The 20,529-nt window shown below is 37.9% G+C and overlaps 1 protein-coding gene across 1 annotated transcript; it reads left to right on the top strand.

Annotated features, from left to right (window-relative positions):
- Positions 1-9,780, top strand: LOC145787630 (small ribosomal subunit protein uS9m-like). The gene is made up of 11 exons (XM_082599408.1): positions 1-176; positions 808-950; positions 1,773-1,863; positions 2,554-2,616; positions 3,335-3,365; positions 5,806-5,962; positions 6,438-6,519; positions 7,279-7,407; positions 7,612-7,763; positions 8,364-8,587; positions 9,305-9,780. The coding sequence occupies exons 1-11, from the start codon at positions 120-122 to the stop codon at positions 9,394-9,396; spliced, it is 1,221 nt and encodes a 406-aa protein (XP_082455534.1). The 5' UTR covers positions 1-119; the 3' UTR covers positions 9,397-9,780.
- The last annotated feature ends 10,749 nt before the right edge of the window (positions 9,781-20,529 follow it).

Below are 20,529 nucleotides of genomic sequence, written 5' to 3'. Positions count from 1 at the left end.
CGTTAACATTAGCTTTGTGGTTAATTATATTTTGGTGATGAGGCAGCATTGAGCTTGGATAGCATTTTGGTTAATTGTTTTAAGTGATTGTGTAGTTTTAATTTGACCTACACAACTTGATGGAGACTTGCAGGTTTGCCAGAAGATTATGGATTTCAAGTGCTTTTCGATTAAATGTATGTGATGTTTCGTGTGAGATTTTTTAATTAATTATTGTGTAATTACTTCTATTATATTTTGTGCTTTGCTAAATACTTGTTTCCAGAGTAAAAATCCCTTTGCTTTTTTATAAGCTTGTAGAAGCTCTGAAGCACTGACATAGGTTTATTTATAGATTGATTTTGTAGTTGATGTCTTGCCCATCTGTTACTGTTGTTTAGTGTAGGCTAATCTTTTTGATTTTATTTTCTGTAAAATAAATTACTTGCAAACTTTAGCACTGACAGCATTTGTAATAGTGTAGATAAGAAATTGATTGAAGACACATAGGTTAGAAACAACAAAAATAGTATATATATATATATATATATGTAGTGTATTAAAAAAACATATTCACAAAGCAATATCAAATAAAACAAACTGTCCTATAAAATGTGTGGATACTGTAACGGGGCTGCTAAGCGGCCTTGGAGGTCTTTGAGTCAAGCAGCCACCCTTGGCTATGTGGAATTAAAAAAAAGGAAATTGAACACAAAAAAAGGTTGTTGAAAAATGTATTTTATCTTTTTACATGTTCTGCTCTACATACCATTACTATGTATTTTTCAAATGGAGACTTCAACTGTCTATATATACTTGATTTTACAGAGGTGTTCTGTTTCATTACAAGGCCAAAGAAATTTATCAACATCTTCAGTGTTGTTGAGAAGAGTAATAGTTCCATCACTAAATGTTTCAAATGTAAACATGCAGAAGAAGTTACAAAGAAATTATCCTGAAGATTATATTGAGTATGTTATTGTAACCAACTTTTTTATTTTACAACAATATTGATCTTTGTAAACACAGTAGTTAAAAGAAATTAATTTTTTTAATTAAAGAATTGCTATACCGGTAACCAAATTGCTGATTGCTGTATCTGTAAAAAATGCAATCACTTGGAACTTCTATGTCCATCTTTGAAAACATTGACATTTGTTTTGTTGTGCAAGATTTCTTATTCATGGTTAAAAAACAAGAACTGATAGTAGTGACATGTTTCTGAAAATTAGCATAGAGTATAGTACATTTTTGTGTGGACACTGGACATGCACCATATAGAATTTGCAAAGTGCATTGTATTTGTTGGCTAAGTTTGAGAGAAGTTTTAAAACTTTAGTGAATTTAAGGCCATTGGTTTAGATATTGGGCCATTCTTTTTTTTCTTAGAATTTGCTTGCATTTGTTGAGCTATCAATGTGTAATTAATTACAAAAACAAATGTTTTAAATTTTAATAACTTACCTTGTAATAGTCTCAGTTCAGTATGTCATAGCCCTCAGGAGGGCCATACGCATTTCTCTAGAGCAGCATACCGTTCATAATCATGAGAGAAATCAAGAGCTATAGTCCAAGGGGCACTACTCCACAATGTACTACATGCCTTTAAGTGTCTTGCCAAAGATACAGCCACAAGCTTTTGAGTGGTGCAGAGCCGGCGCCTTTTCGAATCAGGGCTCTCGCCACTCGGCTATGCAGCCGACGTAATTCTCTCAGTTGGGCATAAACTGTAAACTAAAATAATAAAATATAGCTAGAAAGTCAAAGCCTTGCAATGAATGTTATTTTTGCAGACATAAAATTGAAGAGTATGAATTGGGAGTACGTCGGCTTGCAGTCATGATGGGTGAAGATCCTGCTTTGTTCACAGAGTCTGATGTCCAGGTTTGGAACTTTGGTTGTTCCCCTTGATATTTTGATGAACTTAATTTTAAACACCAAGCAGTTGGAATTGATGCTCAACAGCAGTTTGCCTCTAGACTGGAGTCATTTGTTTTAATAAGAAAAAAAACATTTTGAATGAAGAAAAAAGTTACATGTTTTAATTTTGAAATTTGACGATACTGATCCTTTATTAGATGTAAAAAATTCAAAGATCTTGTAACTTTTTGAATTTCTTTTGTGAGCTATATAATTTAAATCGCCTTTGTTGCACTTGTAAGAGTTGTTTGTAGGCCTATTTTTACAACCAGCAAAATAAAACTTTCTTTTTTCTCTTTCTTTTCTGGGTTTGGTAAATGTATATTTTCAAGATACAGTACGGTAGTATATATTTTTCAAGCACTGTTTTATGGATACGTAATTTAAACATTTTGGTTTTGCCATCTTTTCCTTTTGTTAGTGCCAAATTTGTGTGTTCACTTTTTTGCTTTGTATGTACAATGTATCATACATGTTTGCGCCAGCAATAAAAAATTGAATTGTAGCATGTTGGGAACATCAAATGATGTATATACCTTATTTTTTATTTTTAAAAACGGATAAAACCATAAAATTATAGATTTCACTCAATATATTTATATTTTTGTAATCTGTTTAATGCTGATCAGTTATTATCTAAGAGTTTTGTTCCAGAGAGCCATTCGTTACTTATTTCCGAGTGACCTTTATGACAAGAAATCTCGACCACGAATGGATGTAAGTGGAAATATTTTGTAAAAGCTAATAAACATGGGACTAGTATTGTGGGCTTGTTGGATAGATACAACGATGATTGCTTCAAAGGGTAAAGTGTATCTAAATTGATCCCCTTAAGGTACACGGATGGCACAACGGATAAGGGGTCATAAGAAAAAAAACAGTTATCAAATGGCGTTTCAATCATGATTAACAATAGAGGTTAATTAAATAAACTCTCAGCCAAAAAGAAAGCAGTTCTCCAACAGCCTTTGATGTTCATAATCGACTCGCTGTCTGCGTATTAGTATTGAATTATTTACTTGGGCACCAGAATTACCTAGAAATGATTGTTAGGTTGTCTTGTAAAAATTAAGTTAATTGCCTAACCTTTCGCATGAGAAAATATATCAAAGTAAACAAAAAACTGCCTATTTAAATAATCCCTACAAATTCTCCAAATCGCTTTTCTCTGAAAAAGGCTGTCTTCTCTGAATAGGCTTCTCCGAAACAGGCCATTCCAATCATTACATCGCAAATGTAAGCAGTTCTTGCAGTCGTCCATGTTTCTTGCAAGTATGGTGACCTTCTCTATTAGAATGCAGTCCTAAGTTGGGAAATATATTTTGACATAAAAATCTGTCAGCCTGTTGTATTGATACATCTGAAGTCTTCTGTATTAATATCAGCTTCTACAGTTCTTAATGAAATATTCATCTGCATACTTTTTTTTTTGCAGCATCCAAATAAGGTTTTCCCAGCTTCCCAAAGTAAGTGGTCTGCTGTTAGAAAGTGATCTTTTATTGTCTGCATGCCAAATGTCTTGTTGACTACATTTACAACACATGCACAGTTCGATATATATTAGTTTACAGCATACGCGCCGACTTCCGGGGGGCGGCGCCCCCCGTAAATCTATGGTTGAGGGGCAACAAAAATGTCTATTACAAGTGGTGTTTCAAAGATAAAATACTTCGCGAAAAAGATTTAGATCATTTAAACGGATTTAAAGAATGCCGAAAGCGAAAAACAGCCTAACGTTGCTCATGACTGCAAAACAGCAGCTGATCGCATGGCTTTCTCTGGAACGTGAATTACTGAGATGCGCACGTTCACAGTCACACACTGCTTGTCTTCCCGTGCGTGAGGAGCAAGTTCAAAGTCAAAACGCGCGGTAACAAAAAAGCGAATGCGAGATTGAATGTTTATTCTCATTTCACGAGTTTATCCAAGCGTCCATTGGATTTTTTTGTGACTTTAAACATGAAATCGATTTAGAAAACTTTATCGAGTTGAAACTACAACACAACGACGTGAATACAGCTTAAAGAAAAAATGCATTTTTCAAAACTGTCATCCGTGTTTTGCTTCAATAAGCACTATATTGATGTAAATATTGTGAAAATATATACATTTCATACACTCATCTATATGAAATATGACACTCCTGCACTACCGTGTAGCCTATACTCGAGTATAGGTCAATCTCGTATACGTCGAACCCCTACTTTTGAGCCGAAAATTGGTATTATTTCCTTCACCCGTGTATAAGTCGAATAGCTTATTCCGACACTACCTTTCGATGGTTCATCTAAGAATTGGTATTGACATGGGGTATGGAAATTTCAAAGTAGATCGTAGTGTAACTTACGCTGTTGGAATAGTCACGTAACTATTCACGGCAATATTAAGTAAACCAACTAAATTAGACGCGCTATTTTCAATAAGGTCTTCCAGCTGTGAGATCAATTATGATTGAACAGAACGCATTGTTTTGTTCCCAATGCGTGAGAATTAAATCGAAAACCGATAAAAGAAAAGGTGTTTAATGAGCTTGGTCGCAGATATCGCCTGCATTAACGACGTCTTTTACCGCTATTATCACCTAGCCAACCTGACATCATCGTTTTATGCGGCCGCTAAGGTTTGACATCGACTTCAACGATCATCATCATGGAATGTTACGTAATAAGAACGATTATATCTTACACGCAAAAATAAAAAAATCGATCTCTTAAAACAGCTCTTGCCGCTGTTTTGTCTCGTGAGCTTTGCATATTGCTCAACAAGTGCATAAAGTTTAGAATTGACAAGAAATCATTAAAATTGAAAATTAAGATTTAATCACTGCAAATAAACGTATTTAAAACTTTGCTTCCGCCGACGCCATTTCACCTTCCGTAATCTACGTCGTCAATTTCCCGCAGCAAAAATGCGTTCATTTTGTAAACTGCCTGGAAAAAACAGCTTGTTCCGTGTATAAGTTCAACTGTCTTTTTGAGGTGAACATCACTTGCGAACATCTCGACCTATACTCGACAGTATTCGACTATAAAGACTTTCGATAAAAAACAAGAGAAAACACTTCGCCGTTGTTAACGCTTTGAAGGTAAGTAATTAGCAAAACGAGATTAATAAAACTGATAGCTGATCATGATTTTTGCGTTTTATTTCGATAACTTCACTGTCTTGATCGTTGTTATGCCCTCGTAGGAAAGGAAATTAATCGGCTTGTTTTCCAACTGTTCCAATTATGACCTAACAATATCAATTTTTTTACGTCTAGGCGTCCTGCATGTGTAAAACTAATCGTTTCAAGCAGCGGTTTTAATAAATTCGGTTTGCGACCTAGGTGTCAGTATAAACAAGACAGTAAGCTTACTCAAAGACTATTTTAATTGAGTAAAATAGCGTTACGGTTATGACGTCATCACCTTTCTCGCCCCCCAAGGTTTTTTGAAAAGTCGGCGCCTATGGTTTACAGCAATATTAGGTACGTAGGTCAGTGGATAGGTTGGTGATGTACTACAAATGATCTAGTACATCACAGTGTTTGTATGGTAGTCTGACCATTCGACGTGCGACAACTCAGCAAGTATATACATTTCAGCTAATGCCCAAGTCAGCAAATGAAATTTTCATCTAGCATCGGACTTGCTTGGTCATCGCTTGCTAAACTGAATTTGCTGACTTGTAACATGCTAAGTATCGGTTTGGTCAGTTTTTACTTGCTTATTTGATCATCATTTACCAATTTCAGCAACTTGCTGAAATGTTGCTAGCTTAGTTGTCACTTGCTGAGTTGTAGGAGACTCGTTTATACGCTACATAATCATGACTTATCTTTAATAGTAAATTTTTGTTTTCAAGTTGTAACCCTGCAATATAGTATGTAAAAAAATTCACTTCTATTCCTGGTTTTATTATCAGAGATTCAGACTGACAAGGATGGCAGGCCATTCCATTATCTTTTCTACACTCCCTACCAGGAATTATACGCCATCATGAATCAAGCATATGTTTATGTGTTGGAAGCACAGGCTATTCAAGATGCTATCACCAAGAAGGAAGATTTGCCAGAACCTCTGTAAGTGTGTGTACATAATTCTTGACTTGTTGCGAAAACGAAGAGAAAATACCACCACATCTTAGTTTTGCTTGACTTCTAAAATGAAATATGTACGGCAATACAGTTTTATATAACATTTTAAATTATATCCCCCCGACAGCAAAATCATTTAAAAATGACGGATTTTGCTGTCTGGGTAGTACCATTTTCCAACCAACATGCTATTTTTCATCACCATAAGTTTCATAAGCAGTTAGTGTAGGCTCTGAGTGTTTTAATTTAAGTATCAGCTGGTTTTACCTTCCTTTCGAAATCACATAGGCTACCCAGAGTGACAGCTAATCAATCGTTTTTTTTTACACTGCATCTGCATTTTTCTTATGCTGCACTGCGTCTGCATCTGCAGACATTGAATCAATGTAAAAAAATGGTTGCTTTGTTGTCTGGGTAAGGAGGTTTTGGTAACCATCAAGTGATGCCCTATCTGTTGCAGCGATTTATCACTGAGCCGGTGGCTGACCTGTGCCGAACTTGAACCTATCTTGTTCTCACGATCCAAGTTGACGGACCAGGTGGTAAGTGGAAGGGATCTAGTGTTGAACTGTGTTCACTTTTCATTGAACAAAGCCAAGTTAGAACATGACTGGGTCAAACAGTGATCTTTTTGTGCCAGTTTGTTTTTTCTGTGTCAAACATAAGAGTAAAAAAATAACACTCTCACAATAATATCACACTTTACAAGCAACACCATCAAATGATGTGCACTGCAACAGAGGGGAGAAAATACATTTAATTTTCTTGTTATGTCACTTGCTACGTTTTTCTACACCCCTGCAGTGTTGCTGCAAGTGTTATTTTCGCTTCAAATATCAACGATCTTAAGATTTCCTGAAAGCTATTCCATTGAAACGTGGACTGCGTAAAAATGCTGCTTTCGTTTTACGTGTGATAACGTAGAAATGCGGGAATGTTTCGCCTTACGATTGCACGTGACCTAGCTTACGGAAACAAATAATAATGCAATTGATGCAATGTATAGCAATGACATGGGAGGTTCCACTTGTTAACCTTCATATGGTGATATGATTTTGTTACGTAGCCTAAGTTTTATTTTACCCCACTGTGTTCACACAAATGACTAGGTTTAATAGTATTTATGATTTAGTTGTGGATAAAGAGAAGGTAGTTCACCACTGTGTTCACGTCTGTAGACGTTGAATCATTGTAAAAAAACGACTGATTTACTGTATGGGTTTGCGTTGAGAAGGAGGTGAAATACCTTGTTTTTACTTGTGTTAAGAAGGAACTTTCATTGAAAATTATCCTTTTTTTAGTACGAGCAGTTCATCGGCCAAATGAACAGGTTGGTAGACGAACCATGTGCTGGCAAGTTCCTTGACTTCATCATGAAGTACAGAGCTCCTTTGGCTCTTCAAACCATCCAAAAGGATTCCATTGCGAAGGTGAGAGAATGTGAATCTCATCTGCTTTCAATGCTAAGCTTAGTGTGTATTATATGAACAGTGAACACCTTTCCACATGCAGTGAAAAATTTTTCTGTATAAATACTAAACCATGCTTGATTGCTTCGATTAAGAAAATACGGTATGTGTTATTTCTCTTTTGTACTTGAGATACTATTTTTTATGTAAATGTAATTGTTTTAGGTTGAAACTGATGATAGCGGAAGAAGATTTGTCATCACCAAAGGCAAAAGGAAGACAGCTATCGCAAATGTGAAGTTATTCAGTGAGGGGTCAGGAATTATTACCATCAATGGAATTCCCATGCGAGAGTTCTTCATTATGATTCCAGATAGGTGAAAAAAGTGTCTATGGTTGAGTGTTTAAGCACATGCCTATCAGACAGCAAAATTGCGTCATTTTTACATTGATTCAACGTCCGCATATTCGATTTAATATAAAAATGACGGATTTGGCTGTTTGGGCTGTGCATTGTGCAACACTGCGTGTCTTCTGCACTCACTTCGGCAGTCCTATACCACACTATGTTTGTGAGGTCTTTATTTGAGGTTATCGATGTGCGTAATTTTTCAAATTCAAAAAGACGACTTCGAAAAGTAGTGAAACTTTATATGTAAAATTCTATACACTTTCTTATAGCCTACATCTATTTGGTGTGAAGAAAAACCACTGTAATAATTTACAAAGACTAAAAGCTTGGTTATTTGCTTATTTTATTTGACCCTTGAACTGGCGAGGTTTAGGTTCGCACAAAGCAGAGTTACTGCACTCAATGGAAATGTCTCACGTGTAATATACTTTTTGCATTCTACAATACACTGTGGTATGTAGAGCGATATTGAAATACGCTTGATTGTGTTTGTTACAACACACCATGTACTGCTTCTAATTTAGATCTGCTGTGGTTATTAAAGCCTTGTTGCTGATGTTTACAGGGAAGTTCTCATTGCGCCTTTCACTTTTCTTGGACTACTTCGGAAATTCGACGTCGAAGCAACAGTAGATGGCGGATTTTCTGGTAACTGGTGCATGTTGAATGGCTCCATCAATACGTATGAAGGCAGCAACAAGTCGGTCATGGCTGGGGCCATTAGACTAGCCATTGCCAGAGGGTTACTTGCATTTGTCGATGACAATCAAGCTGAGCAAATGCGGCGAGGTAACACTGTTCACAGTGTTCAGCTGTTGATTGTCTTAACTTATCGTGATGCGTATCTTGGCATATGCCGGTTAGTTGATGACTAAGATTAAGTGGACGAGAAGGCAAAGAAGCCCTTGTCTGTGTCTACCTTCAGGCATGCCTTTAAGTGTCAAAAGACACGGCCGCATGCTCTTGAGCGGTGGCAAACCAGTGCTCTTTCGATGGCTCTCACCACTCGGCTATGCAGCCGACGTTGTAACGAAGTTCAGCTGCTGATTGTCTTGCGTTGCCTATCTAGGCTCATGCCTAGTAGTTGAAGACCAAGATTGAGTGGACGGAAACGTGGGGACGCCAGTTTCTGTATCTGCTGTCAAGTATTTTACCAAAGACACAGCCGCATGCATTCAATTGGTGTCGAACCTGCGCCGTACAGAAGCCCTCACGACTTGGCTTTGATGTTGTCACAACCTAGTAGAAGTAGAGTTAGAATACATCTGGATGACTTTTTGCTAACTGGGATGACTTGTAAAACAAACTATGAAGTGGAAAATATATAAAGTTCCTTTCATTTTAAAAAGTTATACTTGCAGGCTACGTTTGAATTTATGAATTTTGTTTTGATTCTGAAGCTAGAAAAGTTTTTTCGCATCATAAGCTGCTGGTCGATCTCTAAAATTGAACACATTTTAAAAATGATTTCAAACTTTAAAACATAGTGCAATAAATCTTTTACAGCTGGCTTACTGACCGTGGACCCCAGACGAAGAGAACGCAAGAAGCCTGGACAGGCTGGCGCTAGAAGGAAGTTTACTTGGAAGAAACGATGATTTTTTCGAGCTCAAATTACATCTTTATGATACATGGATTTGCAACGATATTTGTTCCATGAACTTGGGTTGGAATAGAGAAGCGGCCAACGGCAGGAAACATTGTTTCGCCGATCAATATCTTCAGATCCAAAAGCAATTGCCAAAAGCTGCTGAGTGGCTGAAATTGGCTATTATTTATTTTTTATGTAACACGATGAAAACTTTGTTAATAGCAGACGACTGTTGTATTTGTTGATGGCAGCATTTTATGACAATATTGTATGATGAGATTATGGATAGGCCTATTGCTAAAACAGTCTTCTGGGATTTCTCAAGGCAGCATGGTCTTCGGTATCTCTTTCGCGTCATGTGGTGGGATGAATACAATGTGGTTATATGGTATTAGAACATCCCTTATTTCAGGTGTGGGCAATTTAGTCAGCCCGAAGGATTACTTTGAGAAAAATCCCCTCAACTATCACCTCGCGTCACCTCATTGGTTCTGTAAGCCATGGTATTGACATCTTGCACTGAACTTTCCAACTTTGTCTATCAGTGGTCTACGCTCACCTTTGACCCTGGGGACCACTTATGATTTGAATGCTGGTGTTCGACTCCGATGAACTACCGTATCTAGAAAGCCTATCCTTGCAAACATCCAACCTTCTAATTGTTGCTGGAACGAAGCACCATTAGCAGTGTTGTACGCGTCATTGAAATAAATTGACGGCGTCAGCGCGAATTGCCTAAAAACTTTACGGCGTAAAGTACTGCGTAAGCTCTTAAAGAAATTGACGGCGTCAGCGCTAATTTCTAGCGCTATTTTTTGCCAGCGTCTCATAAAACGGAAATATTTCAACCAAGTTTAGGCTAACAATAGCTAAAAATAAAGAGCAGATATTATGTTTTAAGACTGTATTGTAATTAGCTGCTTAGCCTATTAGTTATTTCCTTACAGAAAAAGCAAGCATTTCAAAACGTTTGTCTGACAATTTGCTGCGTTTGGGACGCATAGCAGGCTATTGTCCTTTCCAAGTGAAAACATGCGTTCCACAGCAGCGCTGGTTGGTATTGGTGTGTTGTATTTCAAAAATAAATTGAAAACGTTTACTCGGAAAGGTAGGCTATCACTGTTCCTAACGTGCTGTGATAGTTTAGCATGTATAAATCTTTTAACCAGGTTCACTGCACCAACATCGCTCTTTTCAGAGGCATAAAGCTCTTGAAATAAAGTATCTTCAACGTTCCGCGAAGCCGATCATGAATTTTTCGCTTTCTGTCTCTGATCTCTCGTTCTCAATACATGGGTGATCATTAGGGCCCGCAAAAGTCAAAAATTTTTAAGGACCTCGTCTATCCACGAATCTAAGAATAAAGTTATTTTTAGCACCTAGGTGACTGTTTCTAAGAAGTTTATAGGTCAAAATAAAGTCAAAATTGACAATAAAGTCAAAATTTTCAATAAAGTCAAAATTTGTCAAATTGTGGCTTTTGACAAACTTTTTGTTTTCTTGAAAGTAATTTTTGTCAAAATCCTCGTGGAAGCATTGTAAATCAGGAACTGCGACACAATTAAACCATATTAACCCATAAAAGCAGGAAATATGTCACAATGCTGACGGATCAGCAGTACCTTTTATCGCAAATTGCCCATTGTTTATTCATTGTTACGTATTTAAATATTTTTTTATAAAAAGCTCCATCTTCACAAACGTAGTCTTTTCGAAAATCAACAGTTTGGATTTTAGGAATAGCCAAGCTAAATCGTCTTCAGCAAAAGTTAGACAGATTTGTGGAGATTTTCCTATCGCCGAAAAACACGACGCACTTTTTATAATCCATAAAAACTTTGACTTCGACAAAATATTACGTTTGGGTCTGAAATCGACAAAATATTATGTTTGGGTAGCTGGTATCAATTCAAGGAAGAAATGTGACCTTTACAAATAAGCAATTTCGTTAGGTCAAAATAAAGTCAAAATTTGATAAAAATAAAGTCAAAAAATTTTTTTTTAGGTCAAAATAAAAATGGCCCTAGACTGATCACCATTTGGCGAACTTCTTCCGCGTGTAGTCCAGGGAGCCATTCCAACCAACGCAAAAGCCGGTAATTCGGATGAGTCGCGCTGGCCAGAATACATTGTGAAACCATAGGTGAAACTCTAATTGTGAAACGAGATTTTTCATTTTTTTCCATGAAAATAAAAAATGACGCATAGCGCTTGACGCTTAAAATCGGCAAAATAGTTGACGGCGCTATCACTTCCGTCAACTGAAAAATAAATTGACGGCGCTAGCCTCAGCGTCAACGTACAACACTGACCATTAGCCTATACATGACTCATCTGGCCCGCAGTTCGGTTTGATTTCTGATCTGACTATCATGAGCTTAGGTGAAATTAATGCTTGCTAAGTTAGAGCAAAAGTGTAAAACCAGAACAAAACGACCTTTAAAATGTGGCCGAAAACATGTAGGCCTACTAATAAAAGGATTTAACACAGTTGCAACACCAAAAGAATAAGACCAGCATACCGCAAGCCTAAAGAAAATGTTGTAAAAAGTCTAAAAAATAGTGATTATTGTTTCTTTATCAAAACATTTGAAGTTAATGCGTTTCTCTCATTGAGAAGAGCAGAGTGGTAAAATAACTTCCACTGGGGCTAAGTCATTTCAAAACACATTGGGCCTTATTACAAGATCTACATCTACAAAATATTCGGCAGACTAAACAAAATGAATCGAATCAATCGGACAGAAGCTATTTAAACAATAGTTATGTCAACACAATTCTAGTTATAATTTTACTCATGTAGAAAGGATGTTTTAAGCTTAGGCTACGAAAGTAACTTGGCGTTCACAGTCGACAATGATGGTAGGTTGTTTACTTTCAGTTTTATTGAAGTTATTATCTTTCTGATTGCCATGGCACGAGAGCTTCTCAAAAAAATAACTTTCACTTAAGTTACGTAGTGTCAGCTCAAGAAAGGGTCAAGGCAGTTTGAAATTCTTAGACCCAAAAATATGGAATGATTTACCTTCAGAAATAGCTGGGGCTACTAGTATTAAAACTTTCACGAAAAAACTAAAAATTTATTATAGGAATGAACTTGGTCCGTGACTGTTTTTATTGTCACAACATTGACGATTATTTCGGATTGAACATTGTTAGTAGGCCTACTATAGGTATAGGCTTAGCCAACTACTCACGAACTTGTGCTACGTACTACTTATTAACGACTGCAATCATATTAACTGTACTCAAGTCGGCCTATAAACTGACTGATTTTTTTAAAGTATGAATTTATAAAGATAGGCCTACTTTTAGCGTTTTTGCTTCGTCCTTTATGCTAGCAGTAATTAACAGTTGTTGTTTTTGCATAGGTGTTTTTTTTCTCATACTAACTTACTTTTGTAGGGCATGATATTTTTTGATGTTACAATGAAACCACAGGAATCCACTTTTTGTTTACATTTTTGCGGAACTTATGCTTATCTTGTTTGCAACGTAATGCCGATGCTTTACATTTGTCACATTAAAAACACGGGAAGCAGCTGACTCGATGACTAATATAGTCTTTCGCTGCTTCCTGTCTGTTGTTGACTATATTTGTACCGGTTTATATTTGTACCGTATACTATTTTTTGCAGCAGACAAAATAAAAGGTTCCTCTCTCTCTCTCTGTTTCATTTAATGCCGATGCTTTACATTTGTTACATTAAAAACACGGGAAGCAGCTGACTCGATGACTAATATAGTCTTTCGCTGCTTCCTGTCTGTTGTTGAATATATATATATGTTTGTACCGTATATTATTTTTCGCAACAGACAAAATAAAAGGTTTCTCTCTCTCTCTCTGATCGAAATTCCTGTTTCACTTCAGAAAAGACCTGAAAGCAATTTCACGTTTTTAACTTGGCAACTTTGTGTACGGCAAATCACGTCTTGCTCAGTTGACTTCAGGTTCACTTCACTCAGTGACTCAGATTCCTGCCTTCTAAATTCCACTATGTGTGTGAAGGAATTTGTTTATTTTAGACAATCTGAATTCAAGACAAATGGTTTATGAAAAAAGTTGTTTTCAAAGAAATAACAAAAACAGATAGAAAAAAAGTATTTTTTTTTCTTTTTGTGTAACCTACGTAGTTGAGAACAAAAACATTCAAGCTGGAATGGTACGGTATTCCTCAGAAAAAACTATATTATACCGGTAACATTATACCAAAACCATTTGCAAATATTTGTTTGTTTGTTTGTTTGTTTATCTTTATCCTGCATTGCGGGAAAGCGGACTTGAGCGCTATGCATCGGTGTACGCCTTCCGACGTACACCTGACCCACGCTGCAGCCGACGACAATGTCTGTTTCCGGTTGTCTACTCTACTTATGACTTCAATTTGGTACTACCCATTACTCGAAATCGATCACTAGGTAGAGGCAATTATCGTAAAGTTTCTTGCCCAGAGAAACAACAGCAGGTGCGGGTGGCTGGAGTCGAACACGCAGGCTCTCGACTGTGAGCCCAAAGCGCTAACCACTCGGCCACTGCTGCCGAAATATCTTTAATACTGTGTATCATTGTCCCGCTAGCTCAGTTGGTTAAGCCGTAAGTGCCTGGCTTTACAAACTAAAAAAACTGCAAAATCAAGTGGCGCTGGTTTGGGGAGCAAGTCTTTTAGGCGCAGACAGTTAGGCGCCGGTCAAATAGGCGCGCACACTGTGGTGTCAGGATGTTTAGGTGCGGAGCACTGTTGCGCCCGTTCATTTAGGTGCTATTCCGAGTAAAGTCTGGCAGATTGTATCAGCTTGGCAGGTAGGTCAATTCTTGAGAAAACACTACCGTATATTATACTACATGCAGGCCTCGAAATTCCGGCGGTCATGGCGGACATGACCTCCGGAATGACCTCAAATGTCTGCCGAAGCCGACTCATTGGTCGGTCATAAATGACCGCCGCAAAATTCTTGTCAAAAATAGAGCTAATGCAGCAAAAATATATTTTAAATTTGAATTGTGACAATTGTTCGTTTAACGCGAACAAATACGGAGCTGAAGCAATAATAGTACAAGCAATTGCTTTAAAGATCACATTAGAGTGGCGTGGTTAACGAGCTGATGGCAAAAGTAGCCATTTTTACATCATTTCAACGCCTTGCAATGTTGCCTTGAAATAAAGTTGTCTGAACTTTTCGGCAGGATATGTATTCTAATTTTAACAATGAGGATTATTGCGTTACATTGATTGTTTGTTAAAAAGAAACGTCACAGAGAAGCAAGTCTCAGCTGGGTTCCGCACGTGCTCAGGCGAATGTGGCGACCTTATTCACGCTGATACTGATAGAAATAGAATTTCTGCACAGAAGGGAGGGTGTTAGACTAAAACACTATTGTGTTAGTTAGTTAACACTAACACTATTGAGGACTAACACTATTGAGTCACTAATGCGCATTTGTCTGGACGGTCCTGAGCTGGAGATTTACGACCCCGGGCGGCAGTAGCCTAATCGCTTGGCACAACAATTCTATAACGCAAAAACCATGGAATAAGTGATCGTAGTTGCTTTTGTAATAAGGAAATTTGGATTGTTGTTTTCAATTGTGTTTATTGCGTCATTACACGACTGTCATTAACGCACTGATTTATTTGCAAGCGATATACTTCAGGGTCGGTTAATTAAGCCATCAACCATTGCAGAGTTATTCTGTTGTAGAAAATCTTCTACAAACACGACTACACAATACTGTAGTGTGATTTTGTGCAAAATCTACATCCAAAAAATATGTCCGGTTGAGATATTAAATGTCCGCTGAAAGGGCCAGTCCTGTAGGACATGCTTGACCGCCGGAAAAAAGTACAAATTTCGAGGCCTGCTACATGAATACATTTCTATATAGGGCATATGAACATAGTGTAGTTATTATTTACGGTAACTAAAAGTGAACTCAGTCATGTTCGGAAACTTGAATGATTTATTGACAAAGCTTTCGCCGACGCAAACCTTGACTAACAACAAATAAATGAGCGCCAGTGCATTAAAAAACAATGTATTTTTCTGTTCAATATAACATTTTGTGTGAAAAGCAATGCCGGTTTAAGCAGCTTCACGCACGGAAGCCATGGCATATTTTTCTGTTCACTATGACATTTTGTGTGAAAAGCATTGCCTGATAAAGCAGCTTCACTCACTGAAGCCATGACTAACAACAAATAGATGCACGCGCACAAAACAACATATTTTTCTGTTCAATATGACATTTTGTGTAAAAAGCATTGTCCTACCTTCCAAGCTTATACAATCTGCAGACTTTACAAGGAATAGCACCTAAATGAACGGGTGCCACAGTGCTCCGCACCGCACCTAAACATCCTGACGCCACAATGTGCGCGCCTATTAGACCGGTGCCTAACTGTCTGCGCCTAAAAGGCGTGGACCCCTGGTTTGATTATCAGGGTGCATGCTTGAAAATACATTTCAAAGGATGCAACCTATTTTGTCCCCTGAACACTTTGTTCCCCAATTTCAACCCTTGAAAAGATCAAGAGAAAAAAGAACAAAGTCGAAGTCGCTGATCAGAGCTGCCGCAAACATTTTAAAACTTTCCCCTTGAATTGATCACTGTATTTTTATGGGTCACCACAAAATAAGTGTGACTTTTTTGCAATTTGTTTAGAAATGTTAGTTGGAAGTGAATAGATCATTCCAGTGTGGCAGCTCATGATCATTTGTAATGGAGGGGCTGCAATCTTAATTTGATAACCCGAAATTCGGTTTATCAACTATTATTTCAACATACTTGACATAATTCAACATCAACATAATTCAACATGCTATCACGAAACTTTAAGTCAGGGCTCCCCAAACTGGGAGTCGCAACCCCCAGGGTATGGGATGGACATGGGCTCCATTAGATGGGGGCCGCACTCAGGGGTGATTACCCCCCACCAATTGGAGTGGAGGGGTAACTAATGCAAAATTACCCCCCCACTAATGTAGAGATAAAAATTCTATTTTTAATATTTCTTTTACTTTTGTGCTTTATTTTCATGCTTTTATTTTGTTGCACAACTTTTGAGGTTTTTGCTTGGAAAGTTCGACTCGCAAGACAACGCCAAACTACGTATCCTGTCAAAAATATACGCATCACAATGCGCTATGCAGTCCTCAAAATTAGCGGCGGCACACGACAATTGCCGTGGTAAATGCCGCCGCAAACGTCATAATGGCCATTCTGCTACGGCAATGAAAATGCCGTCGCAAAATGAGCATTTAATTCGGACAAAAATTGTTCAAAATGTTCTTCCTGTGTTATTTACTCGCAGCGGGAGTTTAATCAGCAGAAACATCGCACCAAGACCTCACCACGGACTATTTTACTTGCTGTGAACACTCACACAGTTTTCATACGCACTAGGGTGTACCATTTTGCAAAAAGTTTTTAGAAATTAGTGCGGCTATGTATTACGGGTTTCCACTTTCGTTAAAAAATATTTTGGTGGAGTTTAAGAATTTTCCCGCCAAATCTGTGGTTCTGCCGCCATTTTGAAAAAATGGCGGCCGGATAAGATATCATGAAAATCTACAGCCCTAAACTGGCATAATGTGATCATGCAATATGTCAATTACGGGGTTTTTGGGGTCACAGAACACGAATCTGAAGTCAAAAACGCTCTACGACAACAATTTTGAAAAGTAAAATTTTACCATTTGAAATTTATAGTGAATTTTTACAGACATGGTCATAGACACAACCTGACCAAGAATACCTCACCCCATGAATAATCTGAATAATCCTGAACTATTGTCAAACTTTTGAAATAACAACACAATTCATTTACAAAACAATTGAGTTAATCACTCTCAAACATGATCCATCCCTGTTTCCTCTCTATGCTATTCTTTATGCTTCAGTCCTCATTGATTTCAATTCCCAATATTTCATAACTTCATTAACACAAATCACATTACCAGAGTTATGCAAACACTCAATTCACTGAATTTTTCACGAATTTCTTTATCAATTGAGTTTGGCTAAGGTAGCTTTTTTTAAATTTGAGAACTGTTCTCTGTGCCTTTGCACAACAAGCAAGAGAGCTTGCCGGTGGCTCTCGTCAGAACACCCGTCAATAAAATCAGTGAATAGCTTAATCCCGTGTTCCACAATATCGTTGACCACTCATACGTTCAAAGCAAATTTGTTTAGTTTCTTGGAAATTTTGGAAATTTTTCCATTCTGATACTGGCATTTGTAGCCATTCTTGATCAGTAAGTTCCAAATTGCTTTCCCAATTGTTGCCTCCAGCAATGTAGGCTACAAGCACCTTGCCACCTCCCTGAATTGGCTGCAGTCGTATCAAACACCATACCACCAATGGCACCTTTCACTCTTCAGTCTTCCACCAACTCTTCAGACTTCGGTCCTCCTCCAACTTCAGTCTTCCACTTATCTCAGGCACTCCCAGCAGCTGCTTTATTTCTGTATTACCTTTATCATCAAAACTAACTCCAGACACACTAACTCGTACACAGCACCGTTCTGATGAAACCTTTCCTCTCATTTTCAAAATCTTACCGTTCCAGTGAATTATTGCCAAATCAGGAGCCTGAAACTCATCTATGATATCTTGAGAGTGAGAGGACCTAGACTTATTAGTCAATATATGAGCTGTTGTGACTGAGATACTGTATTATTATCCGACTTGTATGCCGGACGCTTGAACTACAGCAGCCATGAACATTGTTCTTTGCCGATAGCCCAATCCAAGTCGATCAGATGTTAAAGCTGTAGGCGACATAATATTCATTTTCTTTCTCTTCCTTTCAGGAGTTGTCACTGTCACTTTCTGTTTCTTCATCTGTACTTAAGTCTAACTTCACTGTTTTAAGATTGTCAGCAACATCCTTTTTCTGTTTCCTTTCACCAGCTGCACTGTGTCGTTTTTCTCTAGCTAAGTCCGTCTCTTCTGCATAGCATCTGCCCAATGCGCAACTTACTTGATCTCGCTGGAGCTGATTTTTCAGCTGTTCTAGATCTGTCTCCCAGTCAATGATACCAGAATGCCTGAGAATTGACCGCGAGGTAGCATTATTCAGAGGATCCTTGAGCTTTTCTTCCATATCACGCAAACGTTTTTTTTAAATAAATCACTATTATTCCTCTCACACCTGGAATCAAGTACTAGTTGATACCAAGTTTCATACAAATTCCTTAGATACCGGTCTATATCCGCATTTTCAACAAAAACCTTACACGATTCCTTTTCTGTTCCAGGTTGTTTCTAGTTCTTCTTACCAAATACCAAACCCACGCCAAAATGATGTTTCCATACCTGGCAAATTTCCTCCCTTGCTATCACAATCGATTGGTTGATCATTCTGTGACTTTCGTCTCTGAGGAACAACAGCCTATAGCTAAAACGTCAGAACTTTTAGGAAGCTTAGAAACACCTAGTCTTCGCTAGTGTTCCCAATGAGAAAGTACGGTACTTTCTTTGTGGTCTTTGTGCCAATGACGGTGTGCTTCACTGGCCGTCTCATTCAGTAGCATAACTGATCTGAATCTTGTAACTTGCGTAGGATCACTAGCTACTCTTTGAGTCACTGTAGCTAATGATGATCTTCGTCGTGTAGAAGTAAGGCATTTACCCAGTTGGAAGAGTTTACTTCTGTTTTTCGAACCTTTTGGTCTGCCGTTGGGTACTGTGTTGCCGTCCATTAGTTAGAAAGCAAGTAGGCTATAGGTTAGTAACTAGCCTAAGTAGCCTACAGGCTACTGTAGACTAGTTAGTAGCCTAGGTTTTCATCGGATTTGAAGTACACGAGAAAGTACATGTTCATTTTTCCCTCATACTGATTGATATAATCACACCGACTAGAAAAGTTTATACATAGCCTACATGCATTGCAAGGTTAAAATGATAATAAGATGCTCTTTTCATGTAAATCTGCAGTCCAAAACAGTGTGGTCACATCTATATGTCAAAATTCACTTTATAAAATTGTTGCCGTAGAGCCTTTTTGACTCCAAATTTGTGTTCTGCGACTCCAAAAACCCCGTAATTGACATATTACCGTATATGATCGCATTACGCCGGTTTAAGGCAGTAGATTTTCATGATATCTTATCAGGCCGCCATTTTGAAAAAATGGCTGCAGAACCACAGTTTTGGCGGGAAAATTCTGAAACTCCGCCAAACTTCTTTTTAACAAAGGTGGAAACCCGTAATACATAGCCGCACTATTTTCTAGAAACTTTTTGCAAAATGGTACACCCTAATACGCACGCTGTTACGGTGATTCACGTTATAACTCATTGGGGGGAAAAGTAAGTTAATTTTGGGTTGATTCAACGTTCGAGTCAGCACAAATCGATTTAATTTTCCCGGCGGGTTATATTGCGTAACAACAATGCCCAATAAGAAATTTACGTTTGTTTCACATTAATTCGACATCTAGCGACGTTAAATTATCATGAAATAGCGTTAATTGCTCAATCAGGTACCGATAACAAATCAATAGCTCCCTGCGAGAAGATTGCCTCGATTTACATATACAGTTCACTGACATAATTTCGGCACAATTAGGATACTGCGAGCAACACAAAGTCTGTAGAATAAAGAACTACGGTAGTCAGAATCGGAATCATCGGAGGATGAGATTGTCGCGTCGTCACTGGAATACTTGAAGACGCAAAACTGCCTGTTCATGAACGCGCGATGCCATATGATCGGAAGCATTACTTTTCTTTACTGCCGAAGAACCATTTATCCAATTTTGTACCACTTTTTATAGTCGCAACGACACCGGTCAAAAATAAGCATTCGATGAAAGAATAACTTTTGCATAACAATTAAGCCAGTATTTATAAGGTTGCAAACTTTTTACAGTTTACAAGAGCATTGTCAGCGCATAAAATAGCTTGCGTGATGCTCTGGGCTACCGCCGTGTGACACACGATGAAGAAGAAGCGCATAAAATTTCGTTTGGTTAAAGCATACGGCAATTGCCGTCGCAAACCAAGGTTTGTTGATTTGGCGGCGGCAATGTTTTTGCCGTCGTAGATGGAAGCTAATTTCGAGGGTTGGCTATGTGTGACGTCATAGTTTTTCACTGCTACAAACTGTTTGATTTCCCTTTTACCACTCACGAACGA

Source organism: Aplidium turbinatum, chromosome 18, assembly GCF_918807975.1.
Source record: "Aplidium turbinatum chromosome 18, kaAplTurb1.1, whole genome shotgun sequence".
Lineage (NCBI taxonomy): Eukaryota > Metazoa > Chordata > Ascidiacea > Aplousobranchia > Polyclinidae > Aplidium > Aplidium turbinatum.
This window is presented reverse-complemented; position numbering and strand designations above follow the sequence as displayed.